The sequence below is a fragment of the Orcinus orca genome, chromosome 7, assembly GCF_937001465.1.
Source record: "Orcinus orca chromosome 7, mOrcOrc1.1, whole genome shotgun sequence".
NCBI lineage: Eukaryota > Metazoa > Chordata > Mammalia > Artiodactyla > Delphinidae > Orcinus > Orcinus orca.
The window spans coordinates 59965939-59987199 of record NC_064565.1 but is presented as its reverse complement, the minus strand read 5'-3'; the positions used below and the strand labels follow the sequence as shown (position 1 = coordinate 59987199).

The window sequence follows — 21261 nt, the reverse complement described above, 5'->3', positions numbered from 1 at the left end:
CCCATTATATGTTTATCTTCCCAAATCCATGTTCAGTGACATCACATTGGTAGTCTGCTATTGGCCATGGTGGAAGCATTTACACCATAGAAATTGGGTTCAAATTAGTTTCTGTTTTTTAACTTAGTAATCACAATAGTTCCCACATTATAGGGGAGCTAGAATGAGAATGTGTGTGTGCGAGTGTGTGTATGTGTATGTATATGTGTGTGTGTGTGTGTGTGTATAATCATGTAGCAAATGCTCAGTAAGTGCTACCAGTTATTAATACATGGTCAGAATGTACTAAGGCCAGTGTTTATAAGGCAGAGGAAACAAACTTTGGAAACAAGAGACATACACTTCCATTACGTATAAAGTGTTGGTATAAGATCTTTGAGTACATCTTTCCAATCCTATTCCTTTGAAACTTATTTCATACTGGTTTTGTGGTCTTTCTCAGTAGAGGAAGCAGAAGAAAAAAAAAAAAAGCTAAGATAAGATTAGACAGGAATCCTAACTGGTCAAGCTTTTTGTGGTAAAGCATAAGTGTCAGCAGAGATCTCTGAATTTGTAAAAGCTTGTTTTTAACCTCTAACAGCCAAGAGATAGAGCCTATAAACTTGTAGGAGCTACTGAAGAGCAGCAGTAAGTGAACCTGTTGAAAGGTATCATCACCTCTCATTATAGCAATGCCTCATATTTGTACAGTGCTTCATTTTCACACATATTCTGGGTTATTTCCATAACAGCCCTGTGAAGTGGTAGATGTGGAAATAAGCTTACAGAGATGAAGCCATTTGCTCAAAGGTATGGTTAACTGAGTTTCAACACAAGTTGACTCTAAGTCTAAGATACTTTGAACTAGAAATACAACCTCAGCACCCCCATGTTTTGAAGGGGTTTATCTACAAACCAAACATTAGGATTTAGTAGTCAGTTGTTTCCTCCCAGTTGACATAATTCCAACTAAAGCACAATATCTTGATATTCAATTAGCCTTTTAGGGCTTTTGATCTATGTGGATGTATTATTCTAGTTATTCTCATATAACACTGATATGATAGCAGCATCCATTTTACAACAGTTGATGAAGGTCTAGAGAAATGAAGGACTTGCCTAAAATAAGGAGCAGGAAAACCCAAGGGTAACCTGCTACTAATCACACTGTACTCCTTATCTGATTTTCAGCACAAAATACAAAAGTCCTTTTTCTCACCTGATACAAATTCTCCTTAAGCTCCTGAGTTTCCGAAGGGCTAAGGCCATTTCTTTTGCCTTGGAAGATGAAGGGTCCTCCAAATCCATCTAATGACCCTCAATGTACTGACAAATTCAGGAGTGTATCAAACATTACTAGAAATGAGGCCCATTAAGAAGGGCCTAGTTGGGACTTCCCTAGTGGCGCAGTGGTTAAGAATCCATCTGCCAATGTAAGGGACACGGGTTCGATCCCTAGTCCGGGAAGATCCCACATGCCGTGGAACAACTAAGCCCGTGCACCACAACTACTGAGACTGCACTCTAGATGCCGAGCCACAACTACTGAAGCCTGCGCACCTAGAGCCTGTGCTCCGCAACAAGAGAAGTCCCCACAATAAGAAGCCCGTGCACTGCAACGAAGAGTAGCTCCTGCTCGGCGCAACTAGAGAAAGCCTGTGCACAGCAACGGGCCCAACACAGCCAAAAATAAATAAATAAAATATAAATAAATGTATTTAAAAAAAAAAGAAGGGCCTAGTCATTTTACCAAGTTTCTTGCTCAATTAGTATTCATTAACAAGTCAGGTTTTGACTTATTTCTGGAAATCATATTTTGGATACAATGGGACAGCAGAGATCTACTACTCTAGATATGAGTTAGAGAAAAGCTATTCCTGCAGGACTAATTTTAGGGCTTCCTCTACGCCTGGCAACCAAACACAGATCCTCAAGGACCGAAGCTCCTCTTTCTAGTGACCATCTTCCTAAAATGAGCCTGTCTTATTTCCAAGGGGACTGACCCTAGGGAAGACGGATGGGTACTTCATAAGTTGCAACAGTTGAGTAACTACTGTTCCCCAGATTTTCGTGGAAGTGACTGATTCCAGTTCTACTACTATGTAGCTGGATCAAATTTGTTTTCTCATTGATTTGAAAAAGGGGTTCCACCTCCCCTTTTCTAAGGCTCCAGATATGTTAGTTATGTAACTAACATAAGAGCAAGAGCTGAGTATCAGCTGGAAACTGAGTGGGTCATTTTTTTCTACTAGCATAATTTGTAATTCTACCATAGAGTGCAGTAAGAGAAAGTACTCCTAGGAAAAGTATTATTAAGGACAATTAATATTTCTCCCTCAGTTCACTTCTACTCCTAAACATCTGAGAGTTCAAGTTGTGACGTGATTTCTTAAAATTAAAAAAATTTTTTCTTGAACACCAAGCCACCTAATCCTTAGATTAGCTCTTGTTACACTGCACAGATGGCTACATAAAATGGTCTCTCTCCATTCTTACATTCTTAAAAAAAAAATCCCTTATTTGTTTGGTACTTCATAATATACAAGTCTTCACATATATCTCATGTAACCTTCACAGAAAGCAAATATTTTCATCACTTAACATGAGAATACTGATCCTTGTCCCAGGTGATATTACTGGTAATGGGGAGTTTCAGAAATAGAACTTGGGACCTTTGAGCCCAGTATTCTTTTTTTCCATATACCAAGCCACCCTTAAGTATAAAAGATTTTGATCCAAAGCATTTCTATTTGTTCAGAAAAAAAATTTTTTTTAAGTCTACTACAAAAATTCACAAAAGATAAAATTACTCGCCATCAAAGCCTTACTGGTGGTACACTGATTTCCGGAGTCACAGAGTCGGGTCTCAGCATGTTCAGCACCACGTGGGTGTGTTCCACACCTACACAATCACTGCCCCACAGCTTTCCAACCAAATCAAATGCATTACAAGAGAGGCAGGATAATACATTACCACAGACCTGAATAAACGACCTCACAAAGTGAAACAGACTTTTCTGAAAGCTTACCTGAGTGCAAGCTGATTCCATCCTCTGACTGGGAACTGGTAATGGAATATTAAGAAGCCAAAACTGAGATTCCTGCTATGAAACTAACAACACAAAATACTGTAATTTTAGAAAAGTTTGTAAAAGATTGCTGATTGGCTATGTTCAAACTATCAGTGGCTGGAAGCTACATACTGAAAACTTAAATACCAGAAATCCATTTGAACTTTAAGAAGTTTGGGGACTGTGAACATGGCAGGCAGAAAGAGAATCTGTACATCAAAATTCCAAGAAAAGGTCTGAGAGCACCGTCCTATTGAGAAAAGCATTACAATGTGATGACTATTCAAAGTCTTCCAGTTGGCATTCTGGTTAGGATTGTAGGATCTTTCTCTAAAACGTGTTTCTTATACGTGAAAAGGATTTAAAAATTATAATATATTAAGTGCAAGCAAATTATTACCTTCTTAGGGCATTAAAATTGATTAGTTAAAAGAATGTTAATTGTAATCCTCTACTTCAAAAGAAATAATGAACATGGCTGTTCTTTTCTTCTTGCCTTTGGGGTAACTTTCCTATTCTTTGGTAGCACTAGAGGTCCCCAGAACCTGTAAACCAGATCTCTAAGTAAATAATTTCCTAGCATTTTTTAATAAATCAAAAATAAGATTCCCACTGGGACTTCCCTGGCGGTCCAGTGGTTATGACTCCGTGCCTCCAATGCACGGGGCGTGGGTTCGTTCGATCCCTGTCGGGGAACTAAGACCCCAAATGCCTCGTAACCAAAAAAAAAAGAAAGAGATTCCCAGGTATTTTTCCCAAACTTGTAAGGTCCCTAGTTGCCTAGCAATCAGCAAGATAATAGCAGGAAAGCAAGAACTCGTTTCTTGCCTCTATCTTGGGGCAGGGTGTGTGTGGGGGGAATCTCAATGGGAATCCCATCACTAAACCATCAAATGAGGCAAAGCCGATGGCTTTTTACCTAGACTTATGCCCAAGATTCAGGCATAATACCACCACCTGGGGCGCTATGTCATGTTTGAAACAACTTGGTTCTCACAGCCACTGAGCAGCTGAAGCTATAATCAGAGCTCCATTCTCTCCAATGTACTTAATTGTACACCGTTTTCTAATTATAAAATATCACAATGCCAATGTTGAAATACCAGGATTGTGGGAAAGACATTTAAAAAGCATTGCCCGACAAAATGGAAAGATGAAAAATTGTACACTTCACAGATTTTCATTCACTCATTCAAGCACCTTCCTTTCCATGTGGTTCAAGTGGTAGAGGTTACAGTCTATCAGTACTAGCACAGAACAGAATGAATCAACGCTCTTACAATATTGAAAGACAAGGACCATCCCTAACACTACTTTCCTTTAGTTCCTCCTCCGAAATTTTAAGTCATCCATTCCTTCAATATGCAATATCTCAGCATCATTGCAACAATATTTTATATCTAGAGATTTTCTAAACATTGTAGGGAACTGGATCAATAAACCAGAAGATGGCTTCTACCAATGAATTTTAAGTTTTTTGGCTTAAATGATACCAAACAATGGTTATTTCTGAGGTTTACTGCAAGTTAATTATTGTCTGCAAAACTAAGTATTCTTCCTCTACACAAACGAGGGTAACCAATAATCTTTAACTTCTCATTCAAAAAGAAAACAACCAAACAATAAACACAAAACAAGAAATTAGCTAGAAAGCTATGGCTTGTTTCCCACTCAGAAAAAAACTATAACCGGTAACAAATAAGGTACAATTTCTGTAAGTGGATATTTTTTTAAATTATAAGGTTTTCATTTCTAAAAGAGTGAAGAGCTGCAACACTTTTCTAGTCAGCTTAATCTGTCAGAAGATTTCATATCAATATTGACAGCCTCAGTACTTTCTTTTTTGCTATTACATAGTCAACTTTTAAAAGGCAATTCCTCACATTAAATTCATGTGTTCTTAAAAATGTAGACTACAGTTAAATGGGCAAAGATAAAGGTCCACACTGCATTTTTGGGGAGGGGAGGGAAAGTTGTTTCCAAAAAGCAAAAACTCTTTGGTGAGAAGTATTTTACAAACACTTACCAATTTTATTCTTTCACAATTGGATACATCAACTTGAATCCCATGAGCAGCTGGATTTGCCACATCTCGTGATTTCCAACCTCAATCATAATTATGTTTTCTCTTTTCCTAGTCATTTATATAAATGGTGGGCAAGAATGCAATAACTACTTTAGTGATTACATGAATTCTATACTAAGACAGTGTGACCCTGCTAAACTGAATTTTTGACTCACAGACATTACCACCATGAGATAACTTATTTATTTGCCTGCTGATATTAAAAAAAATCTTTGGTATATAATAGGCAATTATGAGGTGTCAACTTATGAAAACTGAATATATAAAAATAGAGAACTGCCTGAAGTAATTACAATCAATAATTTTAGAGCTGGAAGGAAATTTAGAAATCATCTAATCCTAACTTAATTCCTAGATAATAAAGAAGTCAGATGGAAAGACTTGGTTGGCTAAAATCACACTTCCCATGAGTGCCAGAGCTAGAATTAGAATTTGGGTCTAATATTCCAGGTCAATTATTCCTCACACTATACAATACTCATAGTTAAGAATAACTTACTTAAAAATTCATTTCCCAACAGATCTTTGTTAGTTTAAGAAAATCAAACCAAACAAAAATGTTCAAAATCTGGCATCTACTCTTCCTTCCTAGTTCATGTTGTTGAATAAATGACAGTTAAACTTTGGAAAGACAAAAGGTCAGGATCAAGGAAATGGACAATTTAAAGTGGATAAATTCAGTATCTGAGCATAATCCTTTTCTCTAGTCCTGAAACAGGTTGACTGCAACACAAATTCTTAGATATCTGCCACTTACCTTTCAGGCTTATAAGATAGGGTTGTAGTAACAGATCTCAAGATGTGGAGTTGATTCAATGACAAAATTCATTTGAGCACTTTCCTTCATGGCTACTGCAACCACAAAATCAATTTCTCTCAAAGGAGGTTTCAGTCTCAGAGGGCTCACATATAATCTCAATCAGTGAAAATAATAGGCAGCTTTCTGTTTATTCTTTAAATTATCTTAGATGGAAAGAAAAAAGGGATTAAAACAAAAATTAACCTAGGAAAAATTTTGTCACTGACATCGATTATCTAGACATCAGCTCATAATGCACTGGGAGATCTACAGTATACTATATGGTATATTTAAGGCACAAAGCTTTATGAGGTTTGAGGTGGCTGCTTACAACGGGAGCTTAAAGAAAGAGATGAAAAAAAAGATACTTTATAAAAGCAGCAGAATTTAATAAAATTTTAATTGCAAGGAGTAAATCAAAATGAAAATTTGAAAAGTTAAAGCATATTTGTGTTTATTTATAGATTGTTATCACATGAATTATAAAGAAAAAAAGAATATCAGAATGGAACTGGATAGATGTATTCATGCTATGGCTAAGAATAAACAATGTTCCTACATATTATGGTTAGTGAGAACATTATCAGTATAACAGGGAATTGTGATTATTTAAAAATATGTAGAACTTACTTAATCTGTGCTTTAGAAATAACTGTATATAGTGTTATAAGCTGAAAAGACTTCAAAAGAATACCAAATATACACCTGTGTATAAGAATTCAGAAAAGGCTGCATTCTGTAAAGTCAATCAGCTGCATTAAAAATGACACAAATCCAAAACAAGATGCATGTTATATAAAAAAGGACTTTGTAAGATTTGCTTGCTGCATTAAATCCACAGTTTAATCCACGAAATTTCCTTTTAATTATCATTTAGACAGAAGCATGCAAATAGTTCTAGGATCTACTTAAGAGTCTTCCCCAAATCCACTACGGCTACATATTCCCTTTTCAGGAGCTAAGCAGGTATTCGGGCAGCTGCTTCCTCCTCTGCATCCGCTCGGTTTGCGTTAATTTCTGCAAGTGTTCGGCCAAACCGTGCCCATTCATCATTTCGGGGGACAGCAATCTGCTGTTAAAAGAAATACAATGTTTTATGTACACTGAAATAAAAGATCATCTTACCTACTATTATTCAGTGTTTTCAAATACTTTTCCCATTAAAAAGTAATAATTGACCTGAATGGCCTTTCCATAATTACAGAGACTATACCAATGATTTATAACATTTCAAAACAAAAGATAGTGTTTGGGAAGTGTGTTTTGACAGCCTCAGAAATGATTTTGCTATTATCATCATCCATGCAAGAGAGAATGACAACGATGCTCTGTAAATATAACTCCTATGCACTATCTCATGGATTTTGCTGGTGGGCAGGAAGTCCTGAAAAATTTTTACTTCTTGCACCATTCCTAGTATAAAATAATTTGTGAAGCATGGTTCATAAGATCTGGTTTCTTGTAAGTGTTTATTTTTGTTTGGAACCTAAGATAACCTTTCCTGATATCTTAATCCATCTTCATCAAAAGGTATGCTACTTCTTACCACTTTAGTGATGTACCAATAGCAAAAGGGGAAAGGAGGCTTGTGATGCTTTTGCCTCACTAAAGCAGTCCAATAACCAAAAATTTTTGACAGCTGTCATTATAATATATGAGGAATCTGGCATGCCACATTAGGGCACAAAACATTCAGTGTGGCAAATGGATATGCCTGCTTCTAAATCTACCGTATGACTTGAGACTAGATTGGACAGTGATAACCAATATGGTAGCTACCAGACAAATGTGACTATTTACATTTAAATTACTTAAAATTAAATAAAATAAAAAATTCAGTTCTTCAGTTGTTCTAGCCACATCTTAAGTGTTCAATAGCCAAATGTGGCCAGTGGCTACCACGTTGGATAGTGCAGATACAGAGTAGTTCCATCTGTGCAGACAGTTCAACTGGCTGTTCTAAATGATTCACTCTACCTCCCTCCAGATCTAATTGCTAGAGGCTGTGGGGTTTCCAGAGAGAATGGGGAATCATAAGGCACAGCAAAAGAAAGAGTGAATAAGGTGCTAGCCAGGACTAAAACATGAGGAAATCACTCCTGAGCATCGTGTACAGTCAACCCAAACAGTAAAGATGAGAGAGCTGCAAGTCATCCTGTTGGGTTCAATAATAATGGATTTGCAACAAGGCTCAAGGAGTCAAGACTGACATTTCACATAGTCATCAGATAACTCTTAAAAGATACTACTTTTGATTTCCACTACTTGGCCCAAAGAAATCTATGAATACAGAAAAATAAAATCTTATCTCAATAACAATTCTGTAAAGCCCCCAAATCCAACTATAACTCTGAATTTCTTCTGCCCGAAGAATTTCTAATTTCCAGCAATGCATGCTTGAAGTACTTCCAACATTTGATACTACCCTCAAAATCTGCTGCATGGGGACACAGGACATTCAGTTTAGAAAGAAAATTAATCTCAAGAGTTGCTTCTATAGTGAAAAGTAAGTTTTATCAATTCATGAACTTCAAAGACTAGTTTTAGCCACAAAGATACTGCCACTACAATGCTGTGAAAGCTAAATAGATGTGTCAAAATTATAGGCAGTGAGCCTCATACCTCTCCCACATCATATATAACAATCTGTCCTTCAGAATCACCCACGGCAATCTCTCTTCCAGAATGGGTCCATCTTACACGATTAAGAGCAGGATTACCCTCCACAGAAATGCTGGCAGTTGGCACCTAAAGTCATTTAAAATATAGTGCAGTGTTAAAAGTTTCATCAGGATTTCTATAAACATGTAAAACTAATTCTTCTTTCCTCCAATCTGGCTACATTTTTAAAAACAAAGATGAAAATAAAGAATTTTCCCGACTTTCTTCCTGTTCAGTGACACATTCTGAAGGACATTACAGTCAATCCTTGAAAATGGTTTGGGAAAATAACTTAAGTCCTTATATAAGAAATTTTCACATGACTGGATACATCATTTTGAAAGATCTTCTCTTTAATAAAGGATTCTTTGTTGTTTTAACTTCTTTAAGAAGTCAAGCCATTTGAAAACAGATGGCCAAAACCTCACTTAAAGAAACATCTCAAAAGCCCTCATAAACAGATTACGGTTCAATTTTAGAGGACAGGAATTACTTTTGTAGCTTGCATCTCTGTTAGCTAAAACCTGTGATTTGATCCACAGTTGCCAGAAACAGTTCATACTAAAGATGCAGTATGGGTCTTTCCAAAGCCCCTGTTCCCATGAACTGTCTGGAGCAGGGCAGGATGATGTCACCAACACAGTGGCACCATTCCCTGGAATCTGACTGTACCCTCTGCTGTGCTAAGGAAAAAGAAATTATTTGCCACGCATGGAGCAAACCTTCAATGTTTGACTCAGAACAGTATCACAATAATTTTTAAATTTTTGAAATCTGATGAAAAATAATCCTACTATTTGACACGAGTCATCCTCAAATGATTTAAACTTCTAGAGTGCCAAAATTGTTAAAAGAGAAAAATTATAACTTAGATATTTTCTCTGAGTTAGCAAATTACAGAAAAGATCCAAATTTTACTGTGACCACAAATGTCTAACACCAAAATCCAAATTAAGAAAAAAAATTGGTCTCATTCGAAGTAACTAGAAATGTATAATCAAGTCCAGTCATCTAGCCAGTCAATACCTTTCCCTAGCAGTATCTTAATGTTCCTCTTCAAACTACTATAGCACGAGTTAGCACAGTGTTAAAATTCTTACATTTCCAGTATATAATTTCCTTGTCCTGTATAACCAACTAATTTACTTCAAGGGATTTTGGACACTTGCCACTAGAAATATGAAGAGATGTGGGAAAGAGTGGGCTGTGGGGGAAGGCACCAAGAGACTTTCTCCTCAAAAACTTTTATTGGCAGAACTGCTAACATTACTTCTTACCACCACACAGCAATACAGAACTCTAAGAACATTTCAAGCCTCTCCACATTGGTAAAAATAAACCTGGTTAAACATAAATAATAGCTGCAGTTAAATTTCATTCCTAATAACTCATTTTAGTATAGCAGTTAGGAAATTTGATGATTTCTATATTAATTTTATACTAACAGTAACACTGTTTTCAGTGTTTCATGGAACAAGTCATCAAAATACGTTTTGCTTCATTCAAATAAGTCAGCCTAAGACTAATATTTATGGATAATATACAATTCTATCAAGGCTAAGAGAAAACTTAGAAATTCAGAATTAAGGCTAACATATGTCAACAATCTGAAACTATCTGCTTTCTAGCCTATGAATCAAAAATATCCCAGTTGCCTTATGAATGAGACTTTGTCAGGACATTAGAGACAGGATAGTGCTTTTTAGAAGTAAAAGGAAATGCCCCAGTCCTCTTGGCAACAATATTTCTCCCTTCAGTTCTGCACAGCATGGTGTTTATTATTTAGGGTACAAAGCTTATTTGGTTTCTTTGTGATGAAGCTACAATCACAGAGTTCTTTTACATTTCTTGGGATAAAAGGAATTTCACAAATTATTCAATAAATCTCCAATTTTCTATTTTTCAGTGCAATTTTTGTTATTTTCCTGCTCACCTCTGTGTCATTATTGAGATTCCACAAATCCACCCTACCCATGCCATCCACACAGGCAAACAGGGCTGGGTGGGTGGGTGACCACATAACATCATAAACATAGTCTGAATTATCTTCAAATGAGTACAAAGGCTTGTTATTCTGAAAGGGAAAAGTTGATTTTTAGCACAGTCAAAATATGACATACATTCAACAGGTATGATAACATTTTATGATACTTAACTCAGCCTAGAAAAAGTTCCTATAATTTGTTTCACTAAAGAATTACCTGGAGTTATGAACTAAGAATCAATGACTGGGGTTCCCTGGTGGCGCAGTGGTTAAAAATCTGCCTGCTAATGCAGGGGACATGGGTTCGATCACTGGCCCGGGAAGATCCCACATGCCGCGAAGCAGCTAAGCCCATGTGCCACAACTACTAAGCCTGTGCTCTAGAGCCTGCGAGCCACAACTACTGAAGCCCATGCGCCTAGAGCCCATGCTCCGTAACAAGAGAAGCCACCGCAATGAGAAGCCCGCGCACCGCAACGAAGAGGAGCCCCCGCTCACTGCAACTAGAGAAAGCCTGCGCGCAGCAACAAAGACCCAACACAGCCAAAAATAATTAATTAAAAAACAAAATCAATGACTGGATTGCATTTTCTGTTTAACTTGTAGACACCATACTGTTTAAAAAAAGGAACAGAATGTGCTTTAAAAACATTTCAATGAGAGGATTCTGGAAAGATGGGAGCAATGGCAGTGTACTTTTTGAATCTCCTCTAAATCTCCCCATAAACCCAGACAAAGCAATGAGGATAGCAAAACCAAAGATTCACAGACAACATCTACAACAAAATCAGGAGACAAAGCTCCAAATGTAAGCAGGTGGAAACAAACCTTGGACTACTATGAGATCTGCACAGTACATCTGTGCGGGAAGAAGTATGGGAAGGCACGAGGGCTTCTGACAGCTGGAGAATAGAACAGAAGAGCCTCACAGTCCACAGCGGGTGCTCACTGGACAGTGTGGGGGTCAGTCTGAGAGCAGGAGCAGAGACTGGGAGGGAGTTCAACAGAATTCGATTTATAAATAATTGCAGGCAGACTCCAGTGTAGTATAAGTAAGGTCTAATGATGCAGTCTGAGCCTGATAAACTTGCAAAATTAACAAATCAAAGCTCCCTTTTCAAGACAGTCTCACCAAAAAGAAACTGCCAGGAATGGAATCCAAGTTGTGGAATACAGCACAATAGGGACAAAGCAAAGAGAAGGTTCAGATAAAGGTGGTGGAGAGGAACGGAAAAAGGTACATTTCAGAAAGTACAAGATAGAGGGATATATACCCACTTTGCAAAAAACCCAGAAGAGCTTTAACCTAGACTATGAAACCAGAAAAGCTAACCTTGCCATTCCCTTCCTCTTAAATGTAGAGAAAAACTCATTTCACTACTAGACAATAACCAACAAAAAAAGGATCTCACTCAAATCTTACACAAAGTTATTGTGGCAGATCTTTAATAAGTGTGTCATGACAACTAATGGGAAAAGAATAGCCTTTCAACAAATGATGCTGGGACAACTGGATATGCACATGCAAAAGAATGAAGTTGGACCCCTCCTTCCTCACATCATATACAGAAATTAACTCAAATATATCTGAGATCTAAATATAAGAGGTAAAACTATAAAACTTAGGAGAAAGCATAGGAGTAAATCATTGTGACTTTGGACTTGATAATGATTTCTTAGATAACAAAAGCACAAATGACAAAAAAAAAGGATAAATTGGGCTAAATCAAAATTAAATACCATTATGCTTCAAATAATACCCTCAAGAAAGTGAAAAGACAACCTATACAATAGGCAAAAATATTTGGAAATAATATACCTGATAAGTGGGACTTGTATCTAGAACTCTTACAACATTTTAATAAAAAGGCAAATAACCCAATTAAAACTTGGGCGAAGTTTTAATAGATATTCCTCCAAAGAAGATCTACAAATACAAATAAGCACTTGAAAAGATGCCCAACATCATTCTCCATCAGGGGAATGAAAATCAAAACCACAATGGGATATCATTTCATACCACAAGGATGGCTCTAATAAAACCCAAAAACCACTGAATTGTACACTATAAAATGGTGACTCTTATGGTATATGAACTGTATCTCAATAACACTGTTATTTTAAAAAAGAAAGAAGAGATAAAGTGAATTTTTTAAAAAACTGATAGACAAAGAAGATTAACAAAGATATACTTATAATGGCAGGCCCTAAAAAAACCCAAAGCAATACTATAGAATACAAAAATCTTAATTTAACAGAACTCTCCTAAAAGAAAAGACAGCTTGAAACTTCATATTAAAGAAAATCCTGTGTATGTAGGACATTCAACCCTTAAAAAAAAAAAAAAAGATTTGATCATGCAGATTTTTAAAGACCAAGTCTTGAGTAAAGAAAAAAAAAAAATCAGATTGTCATTATACTTTTTTTTTTTTTTTTTTTTTTTTTTTGCGGTACGCGGGCCTCTCACTGTTGTGGCCTCTCCCGTTACGGAGCACAGGCTCCGGACACGCAGGCTCAGCGGCCATGGCTCACGGGCCCAGCCGCTCCGCGGCATGTGGGATCCTCCCGGACCGGGGCACGAACCCGTGTCCCCTGCATTGGCAGGCTGACTCTCAACCACTGCGCCACCAGAGAAGCCCCGTCATCATACTTTCTGACAATGCTTTTTGCCAGAAAACAATAGAGTAACATATTTAAAGTAATCAAAAAAAAAATGTAAACTGTGGATTTTACATACAGCCAAACTGACCTTCATAAACAGATAGGCTCTTCAGAATATGGGAATAATGCACCCACAAGCACCTCCTGAGGAACCTACTGCAGAATAAGCTTCAAACGACCAAAAAGAATGAAGAGATGTCAACATAAGGACTGGAGGACACCAAGTGATTCACGAGGGTAAGCTTCTCTTTACAGAATTATAAACATCTACAACTATACATGACAATATGAACAGTACCATAAGAATGCAAAACCTAGACTGTGAGAAACTAATAGGACAACCAACCTGGTTTCTTCAACAACAGCAGTAGCAAGAAAACAAGACAGGGTAGGAAACCCTACTTTAAGAGAGCGGCTCAAAAGATATGTCAATTGCAAATAAACGAACCTCATTTGGATCCTGCTTCAAACAAGTAAATAGTAAAAAAATGTTTTTAATGGAACGCTGGCTATTTGATGAAATTAAGGAATCACTATTCATTTTTGGGGGGTGTGACAATGATATGGTAGTATTACAGGTTTTTTTTTTAATGACTATTTTTTAGAGATACATACTGCTTATTTATAGATTAAATGATATGTCTGCATTTAAAATAATCCAGGACTGGGGAGGGAATATAAGTGGGAATAGATCAAACAAGATTGGTCACGTGTTGATAATTTTAGAAGCTAGGTAATGAGTACAATGGTTTCGTTATATTCCTCTTTCTGCTTTTGAATCTACTGGGAATTTTCTATAATAAAAAGTTTAAAATTATATATTTAAAATTTTCACAGTAACTGTCAACTGCATGATTATCTTAATAGCCAAAAATGTCTGTTTGTAATTAAGAAAACAAAAATTTTAACAAAACTTATAAGTAAGCTAAAAACAGAAACTAAGAGGTTTTTTTTCCTTCTTAAGATCATTATTTTCCTATAACTCTCCTTGGCAACAATGCCAAGTGAAGTCTCCCTCTGAGGTAGTTTTCAACTTGGGATGAGTATCACAATCATCTGCAGAGTTTTTAAAAACTCCAGATGCAGGGCCCCACCCTCAATGTACTTCATTAGTCTCTTTGGTGTTGCTCCACTAGAGATTCTGATGCACAACAACGATTAAGAAACATTGTGCTAAGACCTGTAAATCCTGAGGCAATTGTATACTTCTTCAAGAAAATCCCAATTTTAGGCAATTTTATGGTCTCTCATCAAAGACTTAAAAGAGAAGTTGTTCACAGTCATGTACACATGCTCGACTCTATAAGAATCTGTATTGGTCTACAAGATTTTTTATATTAATGTTTTATTTTTAAAGAAGGGGTTATCAGAAAAATAGGCAGACTTAAACAGGCACTTCAAGAAATGGCCAATAAACACATGGAAAGGAGCTTAAGATAACCTCTTTAGTCTCAAGGTAATACAAATGAAAACCAAACTGCAATACAACTATACCCATCAGAGTAATTAAAATGGAAAAAAAGGCAGAAAATACCAAGTGTCAGCAAGGTTGTAAAGCAAGGAAAACTTTCATATGCCACTGGTGAATTATAAACTGGTAAAACTATTTTAGAAATTTGCTTGGCAGTATCAACTAAAGCAGAGTGAATGCGTACCTTATGGCCAAGTACTTCCCTCCTAAGTATATGCCCAACAGAAATGAGCGCTTGTGTCCATCAAAAGACACCTACAACTATGCTCATAGCAGCATTATCCATAACAACCCCAAACTACAATCAACCCAAATACCATCAGCAGCAGAATGGACAAATTATGGTATATTTACATACAGGAATAGTATATATCTGAGAGAATAAACAATCTATAACTACCTTCAACAATACGAAATGGCTCTCACAAATATGTTGAACAAAAGAAGCCAGATACAAATAAGTACATATCATATGATTCCATTTTTTATAAAATATGAAAAATGTTATATACAAATTAGATTAAAACTTACATAAAAATTATATCTCAAGTGAAAAAGATTGCTGAATATCTCAGGAAATTATTAAATAAAATATTTCATCTATTAGGTGGACTGTGATGCAGCCAGAGGCAAAAAGCAGGATGCATTATAACTGGGTAAAAGATTATATTAAAAAGAAAAATACAATAAATGGCAACATGTTCCCAAATTTTAAATGTAATTAGAAACCTTTGTAATTTTTTTCAAGTTTAATTTAAAAAACACAGTCATCCAAGGATTAACAATTCTTCCCCCTCAAAGAGAAAGAAAGCACACATACAACACCAAAACTGTTTCATAATATATTAATTTTATATATGATACTGCAAATTAAAATCCCAAATGGATCATCTGAAGTACTTTTTAATAGTAATACTTTTTCTTAACTTGAAGGGAACTTCTGCCTAAATGGAAGAGAGGCAGCAGGAAAGAGCTGAAGAGGGGTGTAGGATATAAACTCTTATCTCAGGGCTACCAATAACTAGTTTTAAGGCTTTGGAGAAGTCACTTCATCATTCCAGGCCCCTATTTCCTTATTTACAAAACAAAGGTTATCAGTGGTTCTGAATCTTGACTATACATTGTAATCCCGCTAACCCTGGAGGGATTTTCAAAATTATGCTGTTGCCTGAGTCTCTTTAGATATTATGATTTAATCAGTCTGGGGTGCCAGGTGAGCACTAGAATTTTTTAAAATTGCCAAGGTGATTCTAATGTGACCAAAACTGAGAATTACTGAACTACATGATGTCTAAAGGTCACTGCAGCTCTAAAATTCTTATAAACAAAAGGTTTGCAAACATATTTTTCAAAAAAATGAATCAAAAGAATGTATCATTCTTTGAACAATAGATAGCATTTGAATAATCAAAGGTAACTCATTCTAGTACAGTGGTGAATAAATAAACACTGTAAGATCAAGGGGCTCTTTACAGTAATGGGTTAAATAGTGTCCCCCCACTCCCAGCCCCCTGCCAAATTCAAGTCTATGTGGAACCTGTAAATGTGTCGATATCGGAAAAAGGGCCTTTGCAGATGTAATTAAGCTGAGGTTATACTGCTTAGAGTAGCCCCTAAATCTAGTACGACTGTTGTCTTAAAAGAAGAGAGAAATCTGGACAGAGGCAAGTAGGAAAAGCTCCATGTGATGACAGAGGCAGAAACTGGAGTGATGCAGCTGGAAGCCAAAAAGCACAAGATTGCTGGCAACCACCAAAAACTAGAAAAGAGGCATGGAAAGAGGAACAGATTCTTCCTTAGAGCCTCCAAAAGTAACCAACCTTGCTAACACCTTGATTTCAGACTTCTAGCCTCTTGTGAGAGAATAAATTTCTGTTATTTTAAGTTACCCAGTTTGTGGCAATTTGTTACGGCAGCCCCAGGAAACTAATACAGTAATTCTGTATTTTTCTGGGGGTAACTGGGGAGTTCTAGACTAATAACCAAGAGTCCCTACAGTAAATCCATGAACGTAACAGTGAGGTGCTCTCCAGAGAAATGGGAAGTGAGTATGTCCTCACTTGGATCAGCACAGAAATAAACAGATTCTCATTAAAAAGAAACAACTCTAAGGGCGGAAATACCTTCCTATATAACCTGATGGAAGATACTAACTTTTTCAGAAGGAATGTGTCTATTAAAAGCAATGGAAATATACAGAAGCAGTCTTACAAGAAAAATGAAGACAGTGCCCAATTCAAGCACTGCTCAGGAGGCAGCATCTCAGTCAATGGATCCTGAGGATTACCACCCATGGCAGGGTTATCTCTATGTGAAGATGAATGAATCACGCTGTCTTTGCTTGATGCCACTACACATTCAAATCAGAAATCTTCTTTTGTTCCAACTCCTTGCTAACCAAGCAAACTTCTGATTATAATTTGGCTTCCCGTGTGGGTTGTCTACAGGGGAACAATGAGCTGGTCAGGCGAGCATGAGTATTTAGGCCTTCTGGCAGTTGTTTCTCATTGTAAATTAATAAATTGACCTTCTCCAATGCATCAGTGTCTTAGAAGCCTGTGAGTTCTAGTCAGCACTCCGTAGCTAATCAAGTCTAGTAGACTGACAAAATTGAGTTTCTGACTATGCAAAGGACAGGTTGGACACTGGCCAACAAGTTACTATGGTATTTTCTAAGAGTTAAAAAGGTTAAAGTTTTTCAAGTAAGTGTTGAATCTGGAATATATTGTGCATACATTAAAACATTTTGCCCTCCAAATAAATAATTACTATATTTTGAGAGTAATCTGTAACAAGTATGGTTAAATGTGGTCGGAATATTAAGCTCATTTATCAGGTCTATCCCTAATCAAGTGCTTATGGAATCCTCAAGTTACCTTCAAGAAGCTTCTACTCCTCACATATTCTTGCTACCATTTTTCAGGACTTCCAAAGTGTTTCTGCTGTGAATTTTCAAATTTGGTATTTTAAAAAGTTAACAGTGCCCTTCAAATATATTAGAAGCAATGTCCTGGCTGGTTTAAATTAACCTTCACCAAAATGTGGAAAACGATCTTCATCTTCTTTACTAAAAATAACTGAGTTCAAAAAAGTAAACAATTTGATGATCCAGAACTCTGTCACTACATTAAAATTCCTGACTCTGCAAAAATTAGAAGCAGATGACAGAAGTAGATTACTTGAAACTAAATTTGAGGCAGTAACAAATTGAGATTTCTAGGGATTTTTTAGAGGACTTATGGAAAAGGAGAAAAAGAAAGAATCTTGTTTCGCTATTGGGGCAGAGACAGATCTTAAAGGATACAAAGACACAGCAATATCTAACGATTCGTTCTCCCAGTTTATGGGGGCTCAATTCCTAGAGTCAGAAAACACTTAAAAAGTAAAGGCAAAGAAAAACATTTAAAGTCTGTAAAATTCATGAATGTGAAGATACTGGTGTAAAAAGCTTAAAATGGAACTGGAACAATGTCTTTAAGAAGAGATTATTTTAAAACCTTGCCCATTATTCATTATCATTGTGTTGGAGAGCACAGAGGCTCTACCAAGTTTTCAGGGAAAAAATGAATACCAGCAACACAACTGACTATGAAGTATAAATCCAAGATCAAAACAATGACCTTGGGAGCCATAATATGGCCAAATAAAAAAAATACTCAGCAGACTGTTGCTGCTCCACCCTTCATAGAGTAGAACTATTTGTGTGAAGTCAGAATAAAAGGTAATTCTTCTGATAAAGTTCTACAGGGTACTTGCTATTCTATAGCAAGTACCTGTTCTGTGTTGTCCTATCCTTTGGCCACTAACATTGGAGAGGTATGTATGCATGGTGGGGGCGGGGAGTGGAGAGCCATGTAACACAGTTGAATGAATAAATGAGTTTTCTATATGAAGCTCACATAAGGAAGCAATGCCTAGCTCAATTAGCAAAGAAAGAGATATGCCTGGCTGTCATTCTTATTCAGTAGGCAGTTCTATGTTGAAATACAGCAAAATACAGGAACAAAAAATATCAACCACCAATCAACCAGCTGTGTAGTACCACAAAAGCAAGCATCAATCAGTCTGCTATCATAAATATAAGTTCTGTTCTTGCTTAGGCAAGATGAAGTCTTCATTTTCCAGTCCTATTTGGTAATATATGTAAGAATGGAAGCCTCAAATTTAAAGATAAAAGAAGGATGGCAAACTGAAGCCCTGAGATATTAAAAATAATAAATCTACAAATAGATAAAAGATTCTTTTCAATTACTGAAAAAGGAAGCTGGCCAACAATCTAAGAAAGATGTAACATTTCCTGTGTCTCTATATAAAGGACTACTCAGGTGAAGGCATAACCAGAAATCTAGCCACTTACGTAGCTGCCTACAGCCTAGAGAGAGAGAGTTGGCTTCATCTTTCCAATTCTGCATCTTGCTTTGGTTTTACTAGCTGGATTATGCGTTTCTTTGCTGGTGATTGTGAGAATCTTCTACCTCTACCTTTTGCCACTGTATAAATCTCATTCAAAAAAAAAAAAAAATTCAAGAACAATCCAGGAAAGAAAACAGATGATTGACAGTATATGCATTCAAACCAAGCGTCTGATCTCCATGAAGAGGAAAAGGAGGAACTGAATGAATACTGTTAAGTGCCTATCATGCTAGACACTGTGTTAAGCACTATTTAATATGTTTTCCTTCATTAGACTTAAATGCTATTTTTATGCCTGCTAATTAATCCCAAACCTGAAAACGTTCAATTTTAAGAGAAAGTTTTCTAACTCACTAAGAAAGCATCAAGAAAGGACAAGAGTGAATAGTGAGTTCATCCCTGATTTCTGAGGCCAGCATTTGATAAATAAATGAGTTCCACTGTAATAGTGAAGAATATCTCTTAAGACCACTAGGTTTTCTCAAAGAAATTGAAGAATCAAATAAAGTTAGGATAAGGCAGACAGAAACATGAAAAAACACAGCTTAAAATTTAACTTAATTTAAATAGAATCTGATATTTCAAGTATGCAGCTTTGCCAGCAGCAATGGAATACTGCAGAAAAGCCAGACAGAAAAGTCAAGGCACTTTAATTTTTAAATGGACTCAAATGAAACTACAAGGCCTATCACAGGAAGAAATGTTCCCTACCTGGATTTGCCTTGAGACTTTCAATGAGGCATGGCAATGTCACATCTATCTGGAATTGCTGTAGGATCGGAAGCACTTTATAACATAAATGGTTTTTCAAAGCTTATTAAAACCCAAACAAACTATTTAAATTATGTATTGCAGAAAACAAAAATATATATGAATCATATATATTTACACAGAAGTATTTACACAATACTTTCTTAATGATTCCAGTTTATGATGTATAGTCTCACTGTATAAGACTTACTATACACCTCAGGTTTTATCTATCTTTTCTCCGGTTTCCATCAGCTCTGTGAGCCAATGCAGTTCTGAACAGCCTCTAAAAGCTCTTCAAAGAGCAAATGCACAGCTTTTGTGTTGGGCTATAGGGCAGCTACGTGAGTGCCATGTGAGATCCTCAGCGGCTTTTCCTCCAACTCAGTTCAGGGTAAGCAGTTCTGTGCTTGAAAAGCCTGAAGTGGTGGGAAGATTGGTCTTGGGTCATGTGTGGGATTACCACACTTGTCAGCATACTTTTAAGAAAACTTCAACATCTAGTTGTTCACTCATGTTCTGTGTAACTTATTAGGTTTGATCTATCAGTAAATCATTGTAAGCTATTAGGAGGCTTTTTGTCTTTCCCATGTAGTAATAGAGCACCACCTTGTGTCAGAAACCTGAGTACTTGACTAGACATCTGTTTTTAGATACCTTAGTTGTCCAAAGTTTTACTGTCCAGTCAAATGATGAAGTGACAAAAAGATGTGAGAAGTCCACTGCTCCAACAGCTGCATGACAATGAATGCCAGTAATTGGTCCTTGATGTCCCTCGAACATCTCACTGATTCCAGCTTTGCTGTTTCATTAAGAGTGAAAATAGGGAAATCTCTTGTAAGTAGAGCACTTATAAATATATTTTATCATGGGTTTATTTATTACACTTTGACATAATTTCAACAAACTTAACTCTGTGCTCGTAACACATAAGAATAATTATGTTGAGTGTTACCTATCCAGATTTGATAAGGCTACTAAAGTGGTTAAGTACATTTTGGAACCATAAACATCATGCTATAGATGACAGAAATCAAAAGTCCAATATCTGAGGTTCTGAGGTGGTGGGATAGAGACAAATGAATGCTACATGTAAGAGAGAGAATCTGGGCTACTTTTAAATCAAAAGCTTTGAAGTGAAGGTGATTTGTACTTGAGATGAAATCTGGACCCTCAATTTTTTTTTTAAAGGAAGCAATTGATAAGGTACAGCTAGACAATTTCAAAACAGGTTGAACAGCAGGAGAAATACTAGTCAATTTAAAACGTGTATGTGACATTACTGTGCGATTATCAGGAGGACTGAACTAAGGCTCAAAGTCCAAATAAATCAAGATGGAAAAACAGCTGAAAATCTTATTTACAACTTTAAAGGTCAGTATGTGG

At 36.4% G+C, this 21261-nt stretch overlaps 1 protein-coding gene across 8 annotated transcripts in view; it reads right to left on the bottom strand.

The window, feature by feature from the left end:
* Window positions 1-6372: 6372 nt before the first annotated feature.
* The window catches only part of DYNC1I2 (dynein cytoplasmic 1 intermediate chain 2), a 50544-nt gene continuing 35655 nt past the window's right edge, over window positions 6373-21261 (bottom strand). For 5 of the 8 annotated variants that reach the window (XM_033423572.2, XM_004267299.3, XM_033423573.2 and 2 more), the window contains 4 exons: window positions 20533-20677; window positions 10530-10670; window positions 8558-8683; window positions 6373-7007 (listed from right to left, as the gene is read on the bottom strand). In XM_033423572.2, the coding sequence (XP_033279463.1) occupies window positions 6894-7007; window positions 8558-8683; window positions 10530-10670; window positions 20533-20677 (526 nt within the window). In that variant the 3' untranslated portion in view covers window positions 6373-6893. Of the gene's footprint in view, window positions 7008-8557; window positions 8684-10529; window positions 10671-19798; window positions 19895-20532; window positions 20678-21261 lie in introns of those variants that run through there. The other 3 variants (XM_012532134.3, XM_033423574.2, XM_049712267.1) reach the window with 2 other exon arrangements.